Genomic DNA, 25,288 nt, shown 5'->3' on the forward strand with positions numbered 1-25,288 from the left:
TTGCTCAGTGACGGCAGTCTCACTGCAAAGGGTCTTGAGACGCTTTGCTGTAACACGCACTTACGAATGTGCATCTGTTACAATTATATAATATGTGACGCTGTAGGTGTGTGCAACATTCAGAGGGTTTCCAAACTGGAATTTTGATGATCTAATTTAAACCAAAACTGCAGGTTCAAAATAACTTTGAAAAGAAAAACAAAAGATAATGTGTGTGCCACCATACTTTAAACAAAACACAGATACCATTCACAATCTGAAATCACTCTTTATATGCGCTGTGCTGTTCTGATTTGCCCAAATTTGAATCAAACAATGGAACTGACAAGGAGGTCAGGAAAACAAACACCCAAGAGCATGGGCAGAATTTGCAAGCCTCATTTAACAAAACCTCTGAGTTTTACTTTTGCCTTAATATCAAAACAAATCTTTTTTAAGGAGGAAGTGTAATCAAGGAAGTAGTTTCTCCAAATGGTGTTTCAATTGCCCAGGTGCCAAGCAGTAGCAGCTGGTAACTGACTTCTCAGCATCATGAAATTTCTTTACAGTCTTAAAAAAAAAGTAATTGAAATATTTTTGGTACAAATCCTGAGACTTTTAGCTGCAGTTCATTCCAAATAAGATGGCTCCAAATGAGAATTCAACAAAACCGAAAATCACCTAATTACACTCAAAACGCTGCAATTCACAAATATTAATGGCAGATTCAACAGATTCAACACGTTTACCTTCATGGAGGCCTTCAGCTCGGAAGCATCATACTGAGCAGGTGTTTTCAATAGGCCCAGAATCACCGTCTCCAGGTGGCCGGACAAGGCTGACTTCAGCGCTGACGGAAGTTCCTTCAGGAAAAAACAGCAAGAACACGGAAAACTTGGTGGGTAACCATATTCACTTTAAAACTGGTGAGTAAAACAAAAGGAAAAGTGATGTGTGTGTGAAGCAGATTGCGATTCTTTGACTATTCAGGGGTCTTGGATCAAACTGTCCCTCCCCTACAGGCCCTTCAACAGACACAGGTGGCAGAAACAGAAAAATCAGACTTTGCTCTGACAAAAAAAACCCTTAAAATCCAAGCTGATGTTGCCTTCTCCCCCAAGTCATTAAAAGGAAATCAGAGCCGTCTACAATTCCTCTGAAAGCAATGAGTGCGAGGGCATTTTCCAACATACTTGCATGTGGCAAGAGCCAGTGGAAGGTGGGGCACTTTCTGGGATCATTGAGGGCCCTGCTAAGAGGGAGCCAGTTTGAGGCGGGGCATGGGGGGGCGCTCCAGGGAGGCAGAGGTCTTGTCACCTGCCGATATCCTCCTATAAAAGGTGAGTGTGCAGCTGTGCCAAGGGTGGCTCCCAAAAAAGTCTCCCAAAGGGACCAGAGGCCCCAGTATGTCAGGAAGTGGCTCATGAAGCTTTCCCACACAAAACACTTCATCCAGGACCGAGAAAATATCTACTTGTCCACAGCAAATTGTGACAGGGTTGACGGTGATGACAGCGGGGCTAAAGCATCCCAATTACCCCATCGACTTCTCCATGGTATATTATTTCTTAAGGGCTCCACTGTCACATTAACACAGATTTTACATCAGGAGAGGTCTGAGTTGGCACCTATGGAGGTAAACAGACACCCCAAAATTCAATGCAGCTTCCTCGGGGATTACAGGGCCCACAAATAATGGATGGGGATTGACACCAGCATCCTGCTGCGATAATTATTCTCTTCTCTTTCCCCTTTTTCCCTCCTATCTTTCTCTCCTGCTCTCCAGCAGCCACCCCCCCCCCCCCCCGCCCCGGCATCTGTTGATACAATGTTCAGCCCCTACAGGTACTTGCAGGAGTGGAGAGGTGATGTGCAGCCTACTTCAGAGAGAATCTTCTCAAATCATTCGCAGAGGCTGAGAGCTTAGAGGGATCTTAGGAATCATCGGTCCAACCCTCCCACCACCGACTTTCTCCTGCTTCCCACTGGCCCAGTTGCGCGTAGCTTGTAGGAGGGGACTTTAAAAGCAACACCTTCCAAATATAGTACCAATTTTCCCATTTGGAACTTTGAGGTTAGGTAATTCCAAACTCCGCCTACCCTTGACACTCCCCTCTACCCATGCTCTGTTCAACCCTCAAATAGCATTTGTGTACCTACTGACTTCTTCCACTTCTATTATAAATACCTTATGGGCGTTCAGCTTCCTGCTTCTCACAATGCCTAGCACAAGGCTTCGCACCTAACAGAAACTCCAGAAATGTTTGATAAATAAAACACAGTCTCTCCTTATATGGAGAAACCTGGCATCTGGCATCTGCTTGAACATGAAAGCAATATAAAATCAACCCTCTCCCCCAGCTCCTATCCACTTCTACTAGCTCTGCCCGTGCAGTTCAAATTCATCACCTGGGTAGCCATGGGCCGTATCCCTAAAGTGATCTGCACTACAAGCTTCCTCCTTTCTTATGCAAACAACTCATTCGAAACAATAAGGTCTGTGTCCCGGATTTCCTTCAGAAATTATCTCAAGGAGTTTACCTATCTTTCTGTAAAAGATGATGGTTTTCCTTAGCCCAAGGCTGAGAGATGAATCAGGACAGTGAGTTGTCCCCAGCACACAGCAAAGCCTGTGAGGTCACTGAACCCCATTATGATTCTGATAATATCTTCCCTCCAACAGGGTACATGACAGCTTTGCCCTCCATCCAATTTGAAATCAAGATCCAGGCGTCTATATTCCCTTGTACACTTCTGTGTACATACCCAAGTGTGTTCCCAGACCCCACCCTGTGAGTGAAGCTGAGGAGCAGGAACAGGCACCCTGTCCAAAGAGGTGGCCTTCTGTGCCAACTGAAACACACTTCTACCAGCTCACAGATCCCATTGGGGAAGTGGAGAAATAATACACTCCCCTTTGTGCCTCACTACAGATTACTATAAGTCTAGCTGGAAGAAGCATTTTAATGCACACAACATGAAAGAAGCCAGACGCCTTCCTATTTATGTCTTTCCCAACAGTTTTAGGAGGTGAGGGAGGGAGCCGTAACAGGGCTTGGCCTGCAACTCCCAGAACCCTGGTGGGCATGTCAGCCTCAAGAGCAGAAATGCTCTCCAGAACGCTTCCAGCTCACCTCCATGGGGGCTACGAGTGAAAGCCGTAAGTCAAACAGGACCTGCAGGAAGCCACACTTACTGCAGCATCCAAGAATAAATCTAAAGCTTTTAATAGCAAGAAGTTAAAAATAAAGCAGCCCGTTCTTAAAAATAAAATTTCCTAACACTGCAACAAAATAAAGGATGAATAAGCCTGGGGTTGTCCTTTAACCACTAGTGGACAAGCGAGAGAACAAGCACACAAAGGACCCTTTAAAGAGTGGGAACATGACATGTCGAAGATAGCCTGGTAGACCAAACGAACTATTAAGCCTGTTCATTTCAAAGCTCTTAGAAGTCAATGTTGCTGGGTTTTATTTTTGTGTTGTTTTTTTTTTAAGAACGAGAGGAGCATGTCAGGATCAATACTGGCTGGAGCCAAGTGTCCTAAGATTAAATTAGAAACATCTTATCAAGAGCCAGCAGAAGTCAAAGGTGAAATGAGCTGTTGTTACATGCAAACAAACTGCCTGCCTGGCAAAAAGCAAGCCTTCAATAAATGGTACCTGTTGTTGTTACAACCTCCGGCTTTCTGACTATTCCCAGAACCGCTCCTCCGCACACTGGGGGCTGGAGGAGCACATGGTGTTTGTGTAAGGGCTCCCTGCACTCCAGGGGCTATGTGCGTGGGAGCCGTGGCTCTCACAAGGTTGTAAGAGGAAACCTTGGACCCCCAAGGGTTCCAGAAGGCTCATGCCAGAGGGCATGAAATGAAAAAGCAATGGCTGAAGAAATGAAACTCAACAAGGAGCGCCTGCTGTCCCCCAGACTGCCTGTACCTTTTTGGTCCTTCTCTGGTAGGCGAAGGCAATATCCTGTCTCTGCTCATTGCTGCGGTTGGTCAGAATGTTGACGATGGTGACCTCATCCACACCTATGGGAATGCAAGTCGCAAAGAGTTAGCCGTATACTCTGGTCCTTTGGGCTTATACAGGAGGTTTGAAACAGTTTTACAAATAAAAATGTATATACTGTTTTCCAAATAAAAATACCAAGACATCAAAATTTGGTCTCTCTCTCTGACAGTGCCCTCCGCCCCAATGTGTACGCCCGCCTTCCTTTGTTTCCTGAGCACTTCACACCTCAAGCTGAACTGGACCTTTTTAATATTTGTATTTAAAAAAACTATTTTATTCATAAATAGGTTTCTGGAATCAACAGTAGGAGGTGCATTTGCAGTGCTCTTGCAGTCACATGGAACAACAAAGATTTAGAAGGATTTTAAATGAAGGTCCCCAAATTGCTATTTAACTGGGGATTTAATAGACAGTAACTGCAGACTGAATTAATAGAGACAATTATTTATATTTATTGCAGGAGTATGACTATGTAAGTAGCTAGGTATAATTTCTGTAATTATAGAAGCTGTCATGAAAAATGAGTCATACTTAATATGGCAGTTGTATTTTAATAGCATAATTGATTAATACAATCATATTTATTGAAGACCAAATTGTTTTGTAAGGAAAATAAACGTTCCACTGCCTTTAATCTTCAATAGGCAATTTTAATAATCAATTTTATAACTTTATTAAAAAGAGTAAGTGTTTTAATCTAAATTAAATCTAAATTGGGAGTTTTGAAGTGCCACCAAAATATTTTAGCACCTATTTTAATTGGAACATGTGCATTGACAAAGATAAGCAATGCCTTCTGGGATCTGAAGTTTCCAATTTTATGTCAGAAATGCTCCTAACATGCCATTTACCTTAAGAAAGCACGATTTTAGGAATTCAGAAAGCAAAGCATCTCTCTCAACTGAATATAAATTTTGCTTAATATAAAGAGTCTTTGTCACAAGTGGGCAGTGATTCCTGGGAGAGGGAGCAGAGTAGCTGGGCCCACAAGGTCACACGCACACTGTGAACAGCCTGGCCTGGGAGCAGCCAGGTGTCCCAGCACGACAGAAGGGCCAGAATACAACGCTCCTGAGCAGGGGCAATGAGCAGGTGGACAGAGAAGGGGTCCTCAGCTCTCAAGCATGTTAGAAAGATCAGAAAGCTGAAAGTTAGAATTCCTGGGTATAAAAATAAAAGTGAGTTCATGCCAATATGTCAGTTGGTTATCTTAACTGCAGCATCTATTACATTAGTTCTGATTTGCAGAGTAGCCGGCATCAACATAGAAGTCCAACTGCTATATAAGGGATGCTTATTTCAGCACTTTGTATAATATCAAAAATAATGGGAAGAAAAAGCCCTACGTCCATTAAGAGACTGATTAAATAAATGTTCTTGTTTATGTAACGGGATATTACAGTCAACTGAAATGGTGGCATAAAATATTAATTGACATGGAAAAATACTCTCACAACATACTGTTAAGTAAAAAAAAACAACACTGTTAAAAAAATAATAATAAAGGTTGCAAAGCAGCATACCAAGCATAACCCGATTTTATAAAATACATATGCATGTATAAGAAAATATCTAAAACCCTTTACAACAAAATTTTAATAATGATCATCTGAGTGACAGAATTATGGGTAATTTAAGGTTTTCTTTCTTTTGATTTTATGCTTTCAAAGTTCCATAATAAGCATAAAAGGGTTTTTTAAATGCACTGTGAATGATGTGCAATCAATGATCTAGAATCAACTAGTGACTTCACCTCAACAAATTCTTGGCATGGTTCTAAATACTTTAGTTAATAAAACACAATATGCATTATAATTAGGAGCTAGAACTATATAATCCTTTTTGATTTCCAAAACATCCTAATAACTGTATCATTTAATCACCCCGTGGAGATAGTTATTTCTCTTCCCCATTTACAGATAAAGTCACTGAACTCAGAGGCTGAGGCCCCGCCTTGCAGATGTCACGGGTATAAGCATCTGCCTTCCTTGGATCTCAGCTTCCACGTCTGCAGAAGGGGCTTGAGCAATGATCTCCAGTTCTACTTCCACAAAACACTGACAGAATCAAGCTTTAACGTATTTAGTTTCAATTAGGTACGGGTAAGATAGACTTATGCAGACTCCTGAAAGTTAAAGGCTACCTTAGTGGACATGTGTCTGGGCATGTGCACCTGCACGCACACCTCCCCCCACACCAGTGTGCTCCCTGGCAGGTATGCTTCCCCTGGCTCTATTTTATGGCTCTAACTTTATACTAGGAAAACCAGTGGAGCCCTGGACGGGTAGCTCCATTGGACAGAGCATGGTCCTGATATGCCAAGATTGAGGGTTCACTCTCCAGTCAGGGCACATACAAGAATCAACCAATGAATGCATAAATAAGTAGAACAACAAATCAGTGTTTCTCTTTCTTTCTCTCAAATCAGTAAGTTTTAAAAAAAAAAAAAATACCCACTTGCTTATATACGTGTTTTTTACTTTATACTTAACTTTCTTACCCAAGTTTGAAAATGCTAGAGAACAACAACAAAATACAATTATATCCTCTAACTTCCATCCTAATATTTCCTGAAATCATCTTTGGGGCTGCTGACCTGAAAGCACCCAAGAACACTGAACCATAAAAAAACTATTCTCCCTTGGGAGCAAATGCAAAGTTATATTTGTGTCAGATGTGGTTCCAGGCCCACCTGAATTAAAGCCACATGAAGCACTTGCTAAAAAACACAGTCCCCTGGGTCCCACCTGAGAGCTATTGATTGAAGGCCCTGTAGGACTTTGGACCCAGGAAGTAGCACTTCAGCCACCTCCCTGGTGATTATTTAGGAGCCACTAAAAGTCACCAGCAGAGATGGCTAAGCACAGGTAAGGAATGGAAAGCTCTTTGAAATATCCCCACATACAAGACTTTCAAGTACACTTCTACCAACTGCATCTGTCAGGTACAGGGTTGTCTACAACTTCAGGGAGAGAAATGCCTACCTTTGTCCCAAAAGCCCAGGCAGGAAGTGACACCCACAAAGAGCTCACAGCACAAACCGCGGTGCAGTCGTGCTCTCAGTCAGTGAAACTGCCTTCTGCTTCTCTGTTCAGAGCGCCTAAGCGTCCAGCCCACTGAGTCGGAATTCAATCCAATTATTGGAAATCCTCATAAAGAGCCTGGGTAGTTAACCTGAATCTCACCTAGGAGGCAGCAACTGCTCTAGTCGGAAGGAATCTAAATGTGTTTTACCTAAATTATTTACCAACCAAACAGCCTGCTGAGATGGAGCCTCCAACATGCTGGGATATCTTAAGAGTGAACAAGCTGATGCTTTACAAAAATGCTAATACTAGCAACTACAAAGAAATTAAAAGGGGGTTGTTTCTTCAAGTGGAAGCCACTCTGCCTTCTGAGAACCTCACCTACATCAGTTATTTCTCCCACACCATTGTCTGCAAGCTTCAAACTGAACTGGAAAGATGAAAAAAGCATGGAGCCCAGGATCAATTGCCTCGTCAAAGCCACTTAAGGCATCTCCTATGTCAAAACACCAGAATACACACATGAGCCTGTAGGATTTAAAAACCTTGTCTTCAGAGCACTGCTGCTCCCTCTTGACCTGCTACCATAATTGGTGAGACAGTTTATTCCTGCGGAAAACAGTCCAGCACAGGTGGAGCTGCCACGGTCATCCGGTGACTCATCACTTCTGCCCAGGATGTAGCTGAAGGATGAGGACTGAACACTTGGCTCCCTACGTCAGCACAACTGGCGTCAACAGTGGACAGTGAGTGTGGACCTCGAGGAGCGCTGTAACAGACATAACATAGGCGCAGATGCCCAGGAGATGAGGCTCTGCCCCTCTGCATTTGTACTTTCGGACAGCTCACGCTGTTCCCGTGTAACAGGGAAGTGTTTGCTGGGCTGAAGAGCCCAGGATCTAAATGAAACAGTGTGGCTGGGGCAAAAGAATAAGGGAAAAACAACAAACTTGAGTGTTGCTTTGCCACCCACTGCATTTGTGTTTGATGTGGAAGGTCACAAAGTAATCTGAGCAAAGGCTCACACTGGGAAGCAGTGATGCAGGTGGGGGGGGGGGGGTCCTATAGAATGTGGGTGAGAACAAAGAAATTCCATGGCCCATGCAGATTTTTTTTATATTTAAAAAAATTTATTTTTGTCCTGGCTGGGTGCTTAGTTGGTTAGAGTGTTGTCCCAACACGCCAAGGTCTGGGTTCGAGCCCCCATCAGGGTACATACAAGCAACCAATGAATGCACAAATAAGTGGAACAATAAATCTCTCTCTCTCAAAAACAATAAATAAAATTTTTAAAATTATTTTCAAACAAATAGAGGCTAAGATCTTCAAGACTGGTGAGGATCTGAAACAAATTTATTTGGCTCCTGATGGGGAAGAGCACCATAATGTTTGTCAGCTTTTACTCCTTAAATGAAAATAGTCGGCTGACTACAAACCGTTCCCCACACTCAGCTGGGACACCTGAGAGGCCAGGCCCTGTTCCAAAAGGCAGGGAACCTGCAGCAACAGCTCTGCCCAGTGATGCCACAGGAAGGCACTGCTGACGGCAGGGCTCAAGCACAGAGGTCTGGGGTCGTGGGTTCTTTCAACCACCCGCTGTATTTTTAAAACCTAAAGAACACTTGCAGTCTAAAATAGTGGTTGGATCCCAAACCACGAAATCAGCCTCCTGGAGTCTCCTCCTCCTCCTCTCCGTGGGTGGAAACCCCAAGTCAGCTCCACATCTGGCACTCCATGGAAAATGTCTGTATTGTCCACGGGCGAGGAACCAGGAGGCCATTCTGAACAGGATGCTGACTCACATCTGCCAAGACACACTGGCTGCACACAGAAAATGGATTTCATTTGGTTTGATGAAGGACACAGGAGGCTGTCGGGCGGGGTTGACTGATTAGGCACTACAGACAAGCTGCCCAGGTCTTCTCATTATCTCGATCCTGGGAAAAAACCACGATTCAGCTTAGATTACTGGGCATATCAGTACCGAACCTCAGAAGAAACCATCTTTACAGCAAGGTCCAAGGCAAGCCACTGAGAAGAGAGGGCTGTATTTGCAGAAGTGTGGACCTATTTTATTTATTATAACATCAAGCCAGCCAGTCACTAAGTACCTACTAGGTGCCAAGCACTTCGCCGGGTGCTTTCCACCACTCTATCATGTAATTCTACCACACCCAGGCAAGGTGGGTTGAATTTTACCCATTTCACCAATGAGAAAAGCAATGCTCAGTTCAGTTGGTTAGAGCGTCATTGGAACATGCTGAGGTTGCCGGTTCCATTTCCAGTCAGGGCTCAGGGCACATACAAGAATCAACCTATGCATCCCTAAATAAGTAGAACAACAAACTGACCTCTCTCTTTCCACAATAAATAAAAATAAATAGACCTGGCTGGGGTGGCTCAGTGGGTTGGGTGCTAGCCTGTGAACCGAAAGGTTGCCAGTTTGATTCCCAGTCAGGGCACATGCCAGGGTTGCGGGCCAAGTCCCCAGTTGGAGGCCTGTGGGGGGCAACCGATCAATGTTTCTCTCCCTCTTTCTCCCTTCCTTCTGGTCTCTCTAAAAGATAAATAAAGTCTTTATAAATAAAAAATGTTTTTAAAAAAGGCAGGGACTCACATAAGCAGAGCTGGGATTCAAACCAAGATTAAAGGGCCAGGCTCACTGAATTGGGTTATCCTAGCTCCTGCTACAGGAAATTATCCAAAGCTTGAAAATAAGGCAAGAGAAAGACCACATGTTTTCCCAGTGTGCCTAGGAGGCCCGTCCAATACAGTCTGTGCAGATGCGTGCTCCCCCTCGACTCGCTGCTACGTACCACTGACCAGGGTACAGGCTCTCTTAAGCAACATGTTAACTTGGAGGTTTAGGTCTACTGGCAAGGAGAGCTCCAGGTGTTGTGGCCTCAGTGCCCTGTAGGAAATTAACAGTCTTGCGTCCAGCCCAGTAAGCTCATTCCAACATTCTTTATTCAATGCCTATAAACACCCAGTCTCTCAATCACCCTTTGAACCAGTCTTATTTAAGCGAGTTAAATGTGTTGATCTTATATTTATAAGTCATGTTTGTACCTTTTACAAATTATACATTTTCATACCACACTCCTCCCACAACCAGTTCCTAAAACAGATTTCGGACAGTAATGTGTTTATATGTCTACAGAATGGAACTTGCTTGGTACATATAAATGAACACATTTAATAATCAATAATCAAGTAGATGTTACTGGATTTGCCTCTGCGTGGCCAGCAAAGAGACCACCTATCTTGGTTTTTTTCAACAGAAAGAGCTAAAAGACTCTTCCGGAGAAAGCCACTAAGAACTTGGTGGGAAGGGGGCAGTCCCTGCTAACAAGTCATCTGTCTACCGGGAGTGATTTTAAGGACACAAACACACACACACAGAAACTGATGCCCAAAAGTCTCCTTGCCACCATCAGCCACGGTACCACTTCCTGGCCAGAACTCCTGCTCTCAAAGTCACCTCTCTGGACCACTCAGCAGAAGTGAGTTCTGTCTCCAGAGTCTCACCAGGAGCCAAACGTCCAGGTGGGCGACAGATGTGAAAGGGAGGCATCTGGCTACGTGGCAGCAACAGACGTAGTGCTCTGGCAGTGACGTGGGACAAGAACTTACGATCTGGGGCACGTTAGTTACCCCCCCTGTGCCTCGGTTTCCCATCCTGTAACGTAGAGACCATGAGAACACAATTTACGGGGATGCAGAAAGGACTGGCTGGGTTAGTGGCTGGGAGCGTGTCTACCACCTTCTCCACTCGGCTTCGCTGTCACAGGCCTGGCTCCTGATTGCATTCTGTTTCTGGTCCATGAACATATAGGGCACAGAGAACATGGGGCCACCAGCATGCATTAGATTTGAGTCCAGTTTGTGACAAACCATGGCAGCTGCCTGAGAGAGGGGACAGAAAACAAGCACTGCGCAGGGTGGGAGGAGAATGGGAAGCTCGGTTGCTCTCCCAAGTCTGGCACAGCTGGGGAACATGGTCCCCACTCAGGGAAAGTGTCATTTTAGCTAAGTACCTAAGGAGAAGGCTTGGCCCAGAAATCAAATTTCTGTCCTCATTCCATTCTGGTCTCTCTTCAGCTGAGACCCTTAGAAAAGATTCGAATACCATCTATTTGGTAGTCCTACTGGGTACTCTCATAATCTAGACCCCTGTCTGCTCTCCATGCACAATTACATTTCTGAAATACTCTATAGGACCAGCTGAAAAACACAACACAGGCCACCACTCAAGATTCAAATTAAATCAAATCAAATTGCAAATAAAGGACTGTGCATGAAGTGCAAGCACGCTGTGTGTGCTGCTACTCTATCAGCCCCTTGAAACTGAAAACTGAAAATCTGGACAAAGCCAAGAGGGCCTAACACACCTACACTGAACTCAGCTGGCAGCAAATGTATTACTTATTGACTTAGCATTGATACCAGGTAGGAATCTGGATCCTTCCATTGTCCCTTGGTGGCACTGATACTCGGATTTCCTTGGGGGAAAAGAGGGGACAGTTTTTACAGAAAAAGGAAGAACTGAGAGGTAGGCAGCAGAAGCTGAGGCCTACAGTTTAGAAAGGGAGCAAAGAATCCTTCACCCATGTTTTACAGGTGTCTTCACTTGGGTTGGGCATCTACACCCCGCCGCCACCGGGTGGACAGAAGTCATTTTGAAGGAAATCAGAAAATCTGTGCCCTGAGCAAAGGTGGCTGTGACTCAGCACTGGTCCCTCTTTGTCCCCAGTGGTGGTGTAAGATGAGAACTCCAACGAAAGTAAGTCTGCACAAGGGAGAGGCCTCAGCAACAGAACGCTCCCTCCTTCTCCTTTCCAGCAGGGCCAGACACCTGGGGTGACGGGAGACCCCAAAGCCTTCCTCACAAGCACACTCACTCAGACTCAGGCCTTCTCGCTGCTCTGGACCCTCACCTCCCACCCCCTCTACTAGGAGAGAAGCTGCTTTTCAGAGCCAACCTGCCTCCTGGCATCTTCTAAACCACATATTCCTACCTAATTGCTCTCTCAACCAAATGGATACACCTCCAGGGGTGCAGGTGTGACCCTGAGACCGAAAACACAGGTCCTGGCTTGCTCACCATTGTCAGAGGGATGTTAGACTTTTGGCCAAACTGGAAATAAATCCTAAGCGGTTCCATTTTAAAAGCATAAGAAAAAAAGTAAGTGCAGAAACTTGCTGCAGTGATGCTTCTATACTTATGCTTATGAGAAGGGGGAAAAACATTACCCACTTTTGCATCCCTTCCGGAGAACACAAATACTGCTAAAATCAAAACTGGCAATAATAATAGGGCAACTCATTACCCTCCCCTTCCAGAGAGCGAGAGAGACCCAAGCTGTACCAGTTTATTGGCACTTACACTAACTCCGGGGTTGTGCTGCCTCTAATTACAATCTATTTTATGTAGTCTAGATTCATCCTTTTCTAATTTAGCTGACTTTCCTTTCTAGTTATTTGGACCCATATGGTAAACCATTCACAGCTGTGTTGTACACTCCATAGTATATATTTAACCCAAGGCCAATCTAGACCAAGAGACTCCTACAGATTTAAGTCTCTAAAACCTCTTGTTAATTAAGCAATATTACTACTTTTGCATAGCTTTTTCCAGCTTCTAACTAGACATAAATTAAGGTAAGTAATTGCACAGTCTACCTCAAGCCAGAGCATAACATGTAACAATCACGCACTGGGTTTAGGTAACATACTCAAAGAAGTACTGAGATCTCTTCAAAGTAGAAACAAAGCAGGCTTAGGAAAATGAGCTAAGTTCATTTTGTAAAAACAGATCAAAGCTCACCACGGGGCCGTTACCCTTTCTGGACACTGCCCTGATTCTGGAACTGCCCTTTGCTACCTCATCTGCCAGCCACGGGGGTCCCCACTCCCCGCACACATCATGTGTTCTGGCGTCAGAGAACACTGGACTATTTGGGTGAAATGTTTACCTTCTCACGCAGTCCCAAGGGCTGTGTGAATAAGATTAAATCCAATTAATGAAATAAAGTCCTTGCCCTCAAGAAGCTGATATTTTCTGGTGGGAGAGAAATTCACACACAAGTGTGACAAGAGCTATATGTAAGGAGATACAGACCAAGAAATAATGGATTCTGTCTCCTCAAAGAAAACATGGAGAAGAGGCTGTGTATCAGCTTGGGCTGAAAGATGTGGGGGGAACTGCCTGGATGTTAGAAATGGGTAAACGCTCCCTCTGGAAGGTGGCAGCTCTCTCCTGCCAGAGCAAAGGCTCTGTCCGGGGCACTGAATAGCCTGGAGGAGACAGAAAAAGACCTGCAATGGATGAGGCAAGGAGGCCCATTAAAAGGACACAGGCCTGGCCATGTAGCTCCGTTGACTGAGCACTGTCTCGATACACCAAGGTTACAGGTTTGATCAGGGCACATACCAGAATCAACCAATGGATGCATCAGTAAGTGGAACACAAAATCACTGTTGTTTTCTCTTTCTCCATTGCCCTCTCTCTCTAAAATCAATCAATAATTTTTTTTAAAGGACAGATGTCAGGCCAGGTGAGAGATGCTAAAGGGGAAGGGATGGGTAAGAGCTGCTTTGGGACCTACCTTCTGACCAGTCTAGGCCACACCAGCCTACAGATGTTGCCCAGGTCTACTCCTCCCGTTAATCCTCCCTACTCCATGTCTGCTCCTTCACATTCCTTGTGTTTAACAGCAACTGATTAATCCTCCACCACAGGTGATGTGCTCCCAGCTCTCGTACCGAGAGTGCTTATCCAGACATTAAGGAAGTGGATCTTGCATCAGGTGCAGCAGGCACTACCCAGCATGCTCTGCACTTGGCACACCACCCCCCACCCCACAGGTCTGTGCACACACACTTAGGTTACCCTTTCTAGGAGAGAAGACCTAGATAGTCGTCTTTATTTTTCATGGTCTTCTGGCTTTTGTTTGTATCAGCATTTGAGGTTTACGCTTCGTTTCCTTTCATGTCAAGGAAGCACCAATTACTTAGCATTGCATTCTCCGCATAAAGCCTGGGAGGTGGGAGTGGGGTGTGGCAGAGCTTCTTAATTACACTAAAGGTAGAAGGCATTCTAAAAGGGAGAGCTAAGATCTTAATTAGCTCATTTTTAAGTGGTGTTAGTTATCTAAAAATATCACGAGGAAGGAAAAGGAACAAAAAGGATTTTATCCTCCCAAAAAATGACTTCATTTTTGTTTGTAATTAAATTTACTGCCTTTCATTATGAAGTTAATATGTGTCATCATAATAAAAAACTTGGAGAATATATTGAACGCAAAAGAAAAGAATCAATTACCCATATTCGATGTATCAGTTAACATCCTTTTTCCTTTTTGACATAAAAAATTGTGGTATAATTATACTGTATGTACTCTTTGATGTCCATGTCTTGATGTAAATGTCACAGTTAGGGTAAAGGTTAAAACAGTGTTCTGGAATTGTGGTGATGGTTGCCCAATTCCGTGAATACACTAAAGAACAGTGAATTGTACGTTTTATGTAGTGAATTATATGGTATGTGAATGATATCAAATAAAAAAGTTAAAAAGTGTTCAGACACTTTATTTTCACGTCTCTGTGGCAGCCTACAGACATTCTATGTGCTACAGAATGAGCTATCCCCATTTCCTGAGTCACTCCCCAACGAGAAGGTATCTGACATTAACATGCCTGGTACACTGAGTTCTGGGTGGATATCATATTCTTTGATCTCAACAGTTTCCTAGGAGGAGTTAAGATTTTAAAGATACTGGCAATCTAGAAATTATTTTAAAGGACCAAGAGACAATGCAAGAAAATTTAATTACTCTCTAAAATCATTAGGCACCAAAAAAAAAAGTAAATAAAAATGGGTTCTTAAGAGGAACTCATTGGGCTTTAAGTCGGAAAGAGAAGAGGACAGGCCTCTAAAGCAGGACCCCAGATATGATATGTCTGATAACAATAGAATTGCGTTTCTCACGTTTGACACTCAGCAAAAAGAGAAAGTTCAATCCTGGAGGGTTGGCATCAAGATATTGGGGTACTTACGCCTACAGCCTGGGGCTGGACAGAACCGGTTCAAACTCCAGTCTGAAACAGGACCGAGAGCATGCTAACTCTCAACTGTGTCACCCATAAACTGACCTCATACACCACAGGGCAAGTTTGAAGTTCTCCTAAGATAAATGTTCCAAAAGTGCTTGGTTGCAATGCCTGCCCATAATGAGCACTCAATAAATTCAATAAGTAGTTGTCACTGGGATCATGGTGATGTCAGCTGCTTTGGACCAAACTAAAAAGCAGGAATCCAAGTCTCAGCTTTGCAGACATTTCTGCTTAGAAACGACAGTATTTTCCTGCTAACTTAGAAATCGCCTGAAGGTATTTTTATTGCCATGGGAGTTTCAGCTGTTCCCAGAGTTCATTTGCGCAATCTTTACATTCCAGTGTGCTAAAAGCTTTCTCATGCAGGGATAAAAGCAGTCTTTGTCTCAAGCTGGGGAAAGGCACCGTCTTTGTCAGAGGAGTTAACTGTTAGACTTCGAGTGTGCTTCTCCGATGGCTCGGTGGGAAGCCCCAGGAACGCAGACACACCCAGATAATGAGACAGGGTGAGTTTTAGGAAAGTGGATTTGTGTGTGTGTTTTCAGGTAAACTATTTGGGGCAATGTCAAAATACCGGGCTCTATGCTAAGGTGTTAAGTAAGAGCTGGTTCGTAACAACCCTGTGAGGTAGGAACTTTGACGGGTCCTACTTACTAGTAAAAAAACTGAGGCTTAAGGAAGTTAAGTATTTTTCCAGTTAGACAGCTAGTAAATTAGTGGTGGAGCCAAGATTTACAACAATGATCTCACATGTTCTCATCTACTGTGCTTCACTGAGTAGAACAGACTGTAATGAGATAAGCCTTACAGCCTTTAGTTTTGCGTTCTGATGAGTGATTTCCTGACTTCCCAACCTGATCTTTGATAAGCATGCTTAAAAGCACCAAAAAAGAAGACTTTTTAAAGGCCAAATTTGGACACTTCATTATTCTCCCTTCAGATGTCCCAGCTGCTGTTCCAGAAAGTGCCCATGGTGTCCCCCTGGAACTTAAGGCTGCTCAGAGACAGGTGGTGCAACCCCCATGTCCTGGTGGAACCACAGGACCTGGAGGATCTTTCTCCTTTTCTTTCTTTCTTTTTTTTTTTAGGATTTTGTTTATTTATTTTTAGAGGGGAAGGGAGAGAGAGAAAGAGAGGGAGAGAAACATCAATGTGTTGTTGCCTCTTACACACCCGCTACTGGGGACCTGGCCTGCAACCCAGGCATGTGCCCTGACTAGGAATCGAACCAGCTACCCCTTGGTTCACAGGCTAGTGCTCAATCCACTGAGCCACTCCAGCTAGGGCATTTTTCTCCTTTTCTTTCCACCTCTGGAAAAAAGTCACCAGTTTCTCCAAGGGTTTTAGGAAAGGTGACTGTGTAATTTATTCTGCAACATAAAACAATTTTGAGAGTGAAAAGGGGCACAATCAGTAAATGTGCAGGCATAACCCAGGACATATGGTCATGTTCCATAGGTTTCTAGGTCACCTTGATTGAGGTTTCCTGTCTTTCAGTGACTTGGGTATGAGTGTGTCAATAAGTTCACTCTGCCAGAAAAGAAAAATGTCTCCTAGCTCTTCAGCAAGGGTAGGATCCAGGAGCTCTGACTGTTGGGTCTTGTCTGCATCTCCATCCAACCTCACGGTGGAAAGGAAGTCCAGAAGGGAGAACAAGTATGGTGGAATCACAGCATTCCAATAATTGCCATGTTTCCAGGGATTTGGGGGGTGGGGCAACCTCAAAGACACATTCTTCGTTAACACCTAAGCCCAGAAAGTCAGAACATTTACTGCTGTAGACAGGGAAAATACTGTGATGACTTGAACAAGCTCTTGCTCAACTGCACGCAATTAAATGCTTTATCTGCTGGATTTAGATAGGGAGGCTTTGTGCCTGCTGGTCCTCCCTTACTCATCCTGGAACTCGAGGAAACAGACTCAATCCAACAACTCTTTTATGTCCAGGCCTCAGGGGTAGTGTTAACTAGTAGGGTAAAAAAAAGAGTCTGAATTTTTCTCTCATTAGATCAACCTAAAGAGCAAAGGCATAAAATTTCCCCAGCATTTTCCCAACAAAAGTAATGAAATTCAAGGGCAATCAGGACCCCCCAAAAATGCCCTTAGGGGCCCCCATGACCAACTTCTTCCTTCACAGAAGAGGCACTGAGGCCTCAGAGGGTGGAGCTGGGCCCCAAGCGCACACCCAGGGGACTGGGCCTCCTGGCTCTCAGCTGAGGCCTATTTCCATGTTAGTGTGCTATTTGGTTACAGTGCTGTCTAGTGTTTTACATCTCTTCTCTCCGAAGGGGGAGAAGGAAGGAGGGAGGAAAGTAAACAGGTATGGGGGTAAGGTAAGGTTGAACCCACTCCATTAAAGCTCTACTCCATTAAAACAATTTCAGATGACCAAAGTATGGAGATTCAAGGGACAACTGCAAATACCTGAGTCAGAGCCTGACGAGAGGACAAATGTATCACCTACCTTTGGTCTTGATGGCCGTTTCAATGTTCAGAGCATCCCGGTCGGCATCAAAGTTGGTGTAGGCTTTGACCGACCCGTATGCATTTGCGGGTGTGGAGTGCTGAGGTCGAAAAAGAAACATACCCGAATCATACACATTTAAGTCCCTCTTGTTGAAATATCGATTTCTCAAATAGATTTTTTCCTATTGTTTCTTTTTTAACAATTCAAAACATTCTTAGACTCAGTAACTATAAGGAGCTTGATTCTTTCTAATGAGAATTCTTCTTCCAAGGCCCCTCGAGTTTACAATATGCTGTCTCTATTTCCACTTATCTTAATAGTGTAAGCTCAAAAGCAGACAACACAAAGCTGAGCACTTGAAAGCACCTGTTTATTTGGGAAGGTTTTGAAGAGCATTAAAACTGGGCTGGCAACAATTCAAAACAAACTGAAAATATGGGGATGCCTGAATAACAAGTGTGTTTAGCCAAGCTTTTGCAACAGGCACATGAATTTCCTCTTGGGCTCTTTGGCTGAGCTCACCACTCTTTTAAAAGCAAATGTAAAACACCTGCCTGCTTGTCTCTATCAGGTAAATGAGGAAGCCCCTCCACTGTGGCCACTGTTGTGGCTCCCAGGTGGTCAGGCACAGGGCCCACATCCTCCTTCGTGTCAACCAAGTTCCTCCTGCTCTTCTCTCGCCTCTGTCCCCTCCCCTCTGCTGCCTTCCACACTATCCCCTCTGCCTACCACTCCTCCTAGGGTTTTCTTATTGCCTTGTAAAACATGCCTTCCTCCTTTCCAATGATTTACATTCCCCTTCCTGGTCAGAAGGACCCACCCAGACTGAGTTGAGGGCAATGGCCTGCTTCTACAACAGTTCTCTCATCCAAAGTGTCAGCTTGCCTACTTCCTGGACATGCTCTTGCAGCTTTCCCCGCCCCTGCTACCTAGCCCCAAAGCGAAGGATAGACAAAAGAGAATGGGCAATGTGGTTTTGGTTAGCTGATGGCTGGTGGTGCCACCTACCACCACCCCACCTTCAGCGTCAATGTTCCCCATCCTGAAATCCTCCCACTGCCTCCCTCGGTACATACATCATAATGTGATGAATGTCATTGGCTCGGTTTCTGGAAAGAGTCAGAGACTAAGGTGCCTTGACCTACCTCCGCCCACAGGCATTACGATGCAGGCACCCAGCTCCCCCATCAGTTGCTGTTACTAGCATGGAGATTGTACAGATAAGCCACTAAGAGGCCATCCTCTTAAATGTCTCCTGGGACAAGCCAGAAATCTAAGTTCAGAACGGGACAAAACATCTCAAAATGTACTTGTAACCACCTTGACCAAGCAGTAAATCCAGTTCCTACTTACAACTCTGAAACACAATAAAATATCAAGGTGTTTGCCATCTAACTTCACTTCTGAAACGTTCCAGTAAGATTAACTGAATGGAAATGGAGGGCATGCTCAGGAAAAGGTAAGAACACAGAGCTATTCTGAAATGCTGTCTGCTATGGCGGCTACAAACTGTGGATGGAAATCTAAGGAAAAAATCCTCCTATTTATTAACAATGCCATCAGTTACTTACAAAGGCAGACAGTCTGGTCATTGAGCCATATCATATATGGCTTCATGCACCAGGTGCCATGGCATCTTATTCCAAAACAGTGAGTAGGGGCATGTTTTGCATAATTTTTTAGTATCTATGGAAACAAAATGAAACGGATAACTGAACCTATTATCTGTAAAATCACTCATCCAAAAATCAAATTATTGAGGCAAAAGTGATCTTTCAAAATACTGGGGGAAACATGCCATTTTCTACGGCAGGCACATCCCACTGGACAGAGAAATGCATTGCACAGGAGTACAGCAGCTCCCGAGGCTGCATGAAAAGCCCTCTCAGGAAACCTGATGCTAAAAACAATCTAATGGTAAGATCCATTAAAGAAAGAAAACACTGAGCTCCTGGACTTGTCTGGACCTCAATGGCAGCTTGTACTGTTGCCAACACCCTTGTGCACAAGTTCCAAGAGGAAAGATCAGGGACATACACGGGCTTACGCACCACACACTGTGCTCACTGGGACGCCATCCTCCTGAACGCTCTGAGGCGAGCACCCTGGACAACAGAGGTTCCATGAGCACATGGTCCAAGCTGCTGTCAGCCCACTTTGAGTTTCTTTGTATTTTAATTTAATAGAGAGAATATTTTGAAATATCTCCAAGATCTGCCTACAAACCAGTACTGAGATTTTGTAAAAGCTATTTCCCCAAGATGACCTAAAAAATGCATGCTATAATTAGATATTTTACATATTCATAATTTATATTCTACTTGATTCTCAAAGTACTTGTAGTGACATAACCTCATATATAGGTTAAAAATTTTAAACTATAAGACAAAAAAGCAAATGCATCAGACTTTTCATGTCACATATTTCCTGGGAAAGACAATTAAAAATAATTCTGAGCTCCCTGATAGCCAAAGCAAAAAAGGAAACATAATGAATTATAGTACTACCATTATTTAAAAAAGAAGAATAATGACAAACATCCCAATTCTTTGGGAAAAAAAGCTTTCTTAGGTGCTAAATTTAAAAAAAAAAAAGGTATAAGTTCTTGTCTGGAATAACCTCTGGGATACTAAGAAGTCCCAAACACTCAGGATCATTTTTGAGATGGCCAGCCATTAATAAAATCCCAGGGCATGACATGAAAAGTCATACATCATCATAACAATTACTACCACTGACATGCTAAATATATAGTGGAACAAAATTCTAACCACCTCAGTGTCACTAGTGTCTGTCCTATTTTAATGTGATACCAAAAAAGTTTCTTGAGTCAAGACATTGCTTTCAAAGTGAGGTACTAAGAACGGCTAAAGTAATGGGAAGAAAGAGGAACCAAGCGGGGAATGACTATCTGAATTCTGCCCCATTTTCTTAGATGTCCAAGGAAAGGGAGTAGTAGCACTATCCAGAGATGTCCAATTTGCAAAAACGACACAAAGTGAAAATGATATACTTACATCACCCTCCAAGCTGAGCTTGGTCAGAATCTCGTGAACAGTAGACATGTTGGAAGCAGCTGGAAAAAAATAAAGCAAAATGTCTTTAGGAAGAGGCTTTCCTTTCCCTGGAAGCACTGTGATTCATTACACTAATCTCTACTTCTTGGACCATTTCATCTGAAGATATTAAAGTAATTTTTACAAATACATGCAATTCCCGTCTCATGATTGGGGAAATTAAAGTTTGGTGATAGTGTGCCTCAGGTTTGGGACGGGCTACTGCACGGGCCTGCCTTCCGCCTGCTCTGTTGGAACAGAAGCTGGGCTGGGAAGGTTGACTGGTGAATACAGAAACAACATGCTCTTCCAGACTAAAGCAGCTTGTTGTTCCAACAGGCTAGAACCGAGCCTTCCACTTCTCGTGTGAAGTGGTAAGTTTGCCAAACCTGTCACAACCTCTGTTACTTCTCACCAGTAATCTGACATATGGAAAGACGCCTGAAAACTCTGAGTGTGAACCAAAATCAATACCGTTCTCATCCTGGCCCATTCCTAAATGGAACCCTTAATTACCATCCGTAATTACTTGTGTAGCTCACAGATGCTTAGAAGATATTAAACTGTTAATGAGAAAGACAGGGGATAGATTTTCTGACATGAAGGCATTCCACAAAAGACTGATCCTTGCATTTATGATTCAAAATGGCCAAAATGAAGTCATCTTCCCGTTAATACACCTCATCGGGCTGTGGCACTGTAGCTTGATGAATTGGCTTTCCGGCTTTGCCATCACACAGTTCTCGGAATCGATACGCCAGCCCCTGCCAATGCAGAGTGCTCGACTGGCATGAGATTTGTCTCACCTGAGCCAAGGCAGGTTGTTCAGCGGCAGCTGTCCCCAAATAAAGGAAACAGCAGAGCTGCATCCCGAACAGTGAGAGTAAAGCCTGAATTGTAGCATCTCCTGCTTTGGTATGTTTGTGCTTAATATTATTTGATCAACGAAAATGCATCCATGCAAATTCAGCTTTCTGTTCTCTTCCAACAATGTGCTTAGTCTAATTATTTTCATAGAACTGGCTTGGAGGGAGAATTGACATGGACACTTTCTGTTATCAGAAGGCTCTAAACTCACTCGGGTGGGGATTCCAGGCTCAGTGTGGGGTGGAGGCGGGGGGGGGTGTAAGAGAAGAGGATTCACCTTTGTTTTGGTTATTGATATATTTCTGCAAGATTTCATCCCCATCTCTCTCCTAGACCTCTCCTCTCTCTTCTGAATGCCCACAGATGTTTTTTAAGCACAGCAAAAAGAAAATCACAGCTATTCTAATTCCCCCCACTCTCACAACTCTCAGACACCCACCCCCAAATATCCTAGTGCTGGCATATAATCCTAATTTGCAAAGTCTTCCTCTATAAATAAACTGTGGTACATCCAGACAATGGAGTAATATTCAGGCCTAAAAAATGAAAGAAACTATCAAGCTATGAAGAGGCATGAAGGAAACTGAAATGCACACTACTAAGCAAAAGAAGCCAATCTGAAGAGGCTACATACTGTATGATCCCAGCTATCTGACATTCTGGAAAAGGCAGCACTAAGGAGACAGCAAAAGGATCAGTGGTTGTCTGGGATTAGAAGCGAAGGATGGAGGGATAAACAGGTGGAACGAAGAGGATTTTTAGGGCCATAAAACTATTGTGTATGATACTCTCATGGTGAATACATGTCATCACACCTCTGTCAGACCCACAGAACATACAACACCAAGAACAAACCCTAATGTGAACTGTGGACGTTGGCCGATAGTGACAGGCCAATGTAGGCCATCGGTTGTGACAAAGGTGCCACTCAGGCGGGGCTGTTGTGAACGTGTGGGGCTGGGAATACACGGGAGCTTTCCACGCAGTTTCTCTGGGAACCTGACACTACCCTAAAAAGAAAGGCTATTTTTCTCTCTCTCAAAGTCTTGCTCTGGAGGTGGACTCTCCAACAGAGTAGCCACCAGCCACATGTGGCTTATCAAGCAACTGAAAAATGTCCAGTCCAAACGGAGATGTACTTTAAGTGTAAGTACACACTAGATTTGAAAGACCTAGAATGAGAAAAAAATGTAAAAATCTCTCAATAATTTCTACATTGATTATATATTATATTTATGATGTATTGGGTATAATGGGTCACATAAAAAACTATTTAAATTTAATTTTACCTGTTTCTTTTACTTTAAAATATTTTTTAATCTTCGCCGAAGGATATGTTTATTGCTTTTGGAGAGAGAAGAGGAAGACAAAGAGAGAAACAGGACCGGCTGCCTCCTGTATGTGCCCCAACCAAGGATCAAACCTGCAACCTGGGTATGTGCCCTGACCGAGAATCGAACCCACAGCCTTTCGGTGTATGGGATGACACTCCAACCAAATGAGCCATTGGGCCAGGGCTTTTTTCTTTTTTAATGTGACTACTAGGAAATTTACAATTGCATATGCAGCTCACATTCTGTTTCTACTGGACAGCACAGGTCTCAAAGTCCAATCCTGGTTCCCAGCCTTTGAAGTGGCTAGGTCAGTTAAAGACTAAGTTTGAGATTCTCTGTAAGACAAACAAGTTTGAGTGTGCTCAAGAAACCTCCAATTTCACCTTGGGCCAACAAACATTCCGTAGGGTCTCATCAGTATCCTTCGGCCTGAGAATCACCAAAGCAGAGATAAAATGCTTCTGCTTTGGACACACCCACTCGAGCCCTGGCCTTGACTATTGCCCCTGGGGCGGGGTGAAAAGTGGACTGACCAGGTCTGCACTGAAGAGTAAAACTGTTGTCACCTGCCTTGCAGAATTCTAGTCCCCACTGTGTACCCCTAAGAAATAAAACTGCCAAAACACACAGAGGACTGGTAAGTCCGTTGCAAACAGAGTTGTTTCTGCTCAAGGAAGTGTGGATTAAATTCCATTTATTTATTAAATCAAGGACCTCACATTGGTTCCGATGTCTAAGAAATCTCAAACACAGAGGCACAGTATGTTTTCACTGTGTAGTTCTCTCGAGCTGCCTTTCCAGCTCTGAGCACCGGCTTTGCAGACAGCTGCCCACCATAACCATGTCCCACATGCCACCCCAGTAGGTCCAAATCAAAGACAGTCCGATATACACTCTCCATGTATGGTCATTCTTCTCCCATAGCCACAACGTACTGAGGAGAGACAGAAAATAGAGGTGTTTAAAAATCCCACAAATCTTCCTTTCCATTTTACTGTCCACAAGTTATGCTGCTCTTTCATCAAATCAGTCCCATGTGCCACCATCAATTAAATTCCTCTAGTTGATCTTGTTCAATGTCCATTCTTGGAAGGCAGCTATGCGCACCACTGTACCACCAACGCCAACTCAATGTCCATCTTTCAGTGATGGTCTCATACTCTAGCTCAGTCCCGCTCTCCAGGAGTGGCCTGTGAACCCAGCCTCCACGTGGGAACCCAGCCTCAGTGCCCTCTATCCACTCCCCAGCAAAAGTGGACTTAAGCCAAATTGTTACTTCCTTCTCACCTAACATACCTTACTCCTTTAATCCACGGAGCCCTGATTGGTCATTCCTCCCCCATCTCTTTACCCTACATTGTTCTTCTGGTTATAGACCCTGCCCATCCCTCAAGTCACCACCACTGTGGTGTCTGCACTAAAGGGGCAGCCACAGCTCCCATTCCACAGAGCTCTCTCCCTCCTTTCAATGCCGGAAGCACTTACTGATGCTACTAGATTCATCCATTGAGTTCCTGCCATGTACCAAGTATTCAGACAGCAAATGCTTAAGTTCAATTCAATGTAGCAGGCAGTAAGTATGTCTCACCTCATCTCCCTGAGTCTCAGTTTACCCACAGATTTAAGGGTGTCTTTGCACATTCTAGGCACTAAGTGTACACTTAGAAACAATAAGCTGCTATTTTACATAGTTAACAGTTTATACATGTTTTATTTATACGTCCTGCTGGAAAAGCAAAAATTCCAATAACTACAAAGTAATATCCATGAAATTTGCTATAACTCCATGCATGTCTTTTGAATCCATATAAATATTTCCTATTTCATGCAAGCTTAATGGCAAACTTAATTTCACCTTAGACATAAACCACAGCCCCTGTTTCTTTACTGAATCTAATCCCCCTGACAAAGCAAAATCATTATGTGAATGATTGATTAGTCTCTAGAAGAAATAGTTGGCTTTCCCACTTATGTTTGTTAAAACATTAGCTTAATATAGTATATTTGATTAATGAGATTGTGCTAGTGTGCTGCTACTCTTGAAAGTCAAAGTCCTGGCAGAGCTACTGTCGGTTACATGCCCTGGTAACATTCAAGTAATCTGTCAACCCCCGCACAAGCACGCACTGGCCTGCACTGCATTCACGGCAGTGGGAGAGACGCCCACAACTGTGAAATGCAGGCCCCACCCTGCAGGACCTTCAGCTCTCTTCCTTGCTCGCCCCAGTGAGACACCTGAGCGACTGGCCCAGGGCACCCAGCCAATGAGCAGGGGGAGACGGCCAGAATCTGGGCCCTCCAACTCTGGGGTCTTTGCCCCTTCCCCTTCACCACAACGGTTCTCTATTCTAAAAGATGAAGACATCAAAAGAAAGATAAAAACAGTAGAAGTGAGGTCAGCTAAACAGTAGAAGAGCTGAAAGGGTGAGGC

The 25,288-nt window shown here is 43.9% G+C and overlaps 1 protein-coding gene across 1 annotated transcript in view; it reads right to left on the reverse strand.

The window, feature by feature from the left end:
- ANXA2 (annexin A2) overlaps window positions 1-25,288 on the reverse strand; it is a 42,195-nt gene that overhangs the window by 10,722 nt on the left and 6,185 nt on the right. Inside the window, exons 2-5 of the mRNA XM_045823588.1 lie at window positions 20,618-20,676; window positions 17,598-17,697; window positions 3,915-4,009; window positions 729-842 (exon numbers count right to left, since the gene is read on the reverse strand). Of these exons, the coding sequence (XP_045679544.1) occupies window positions 729-842; window positions 3,915-4,009; window positions 17,598-17,697; window positions 20,618-20,665 (357 nt within the window). The 5' untranslated portion in view covers window positions 20,666-20,676. The remainder of the gene's footprint in view (window positions 1-728; window positions 843-3,914; window positions 4,010-17,597; window positions 17,698-20,617; window positions 20,677-25,288) is intronic.

This window comes from Phyllostomus hastatus, unplaced genomic scaffold, assembly GCF_019186645.2.
Source record: "Phyllostomus hastatus isolate PE091 unplaced genomic scaffold, TTU_PhHast_1.1 phas_scaffold_501, whole genome shotgun sequence".
Classification (NCBI taxonomy): domain Eukaryota; kingdom Metazoa; phylum Chordata; class Mammalia; order Chiroptera; family Phyllostomidae; genus Phyllostomus; species Phyllostomus hastatus.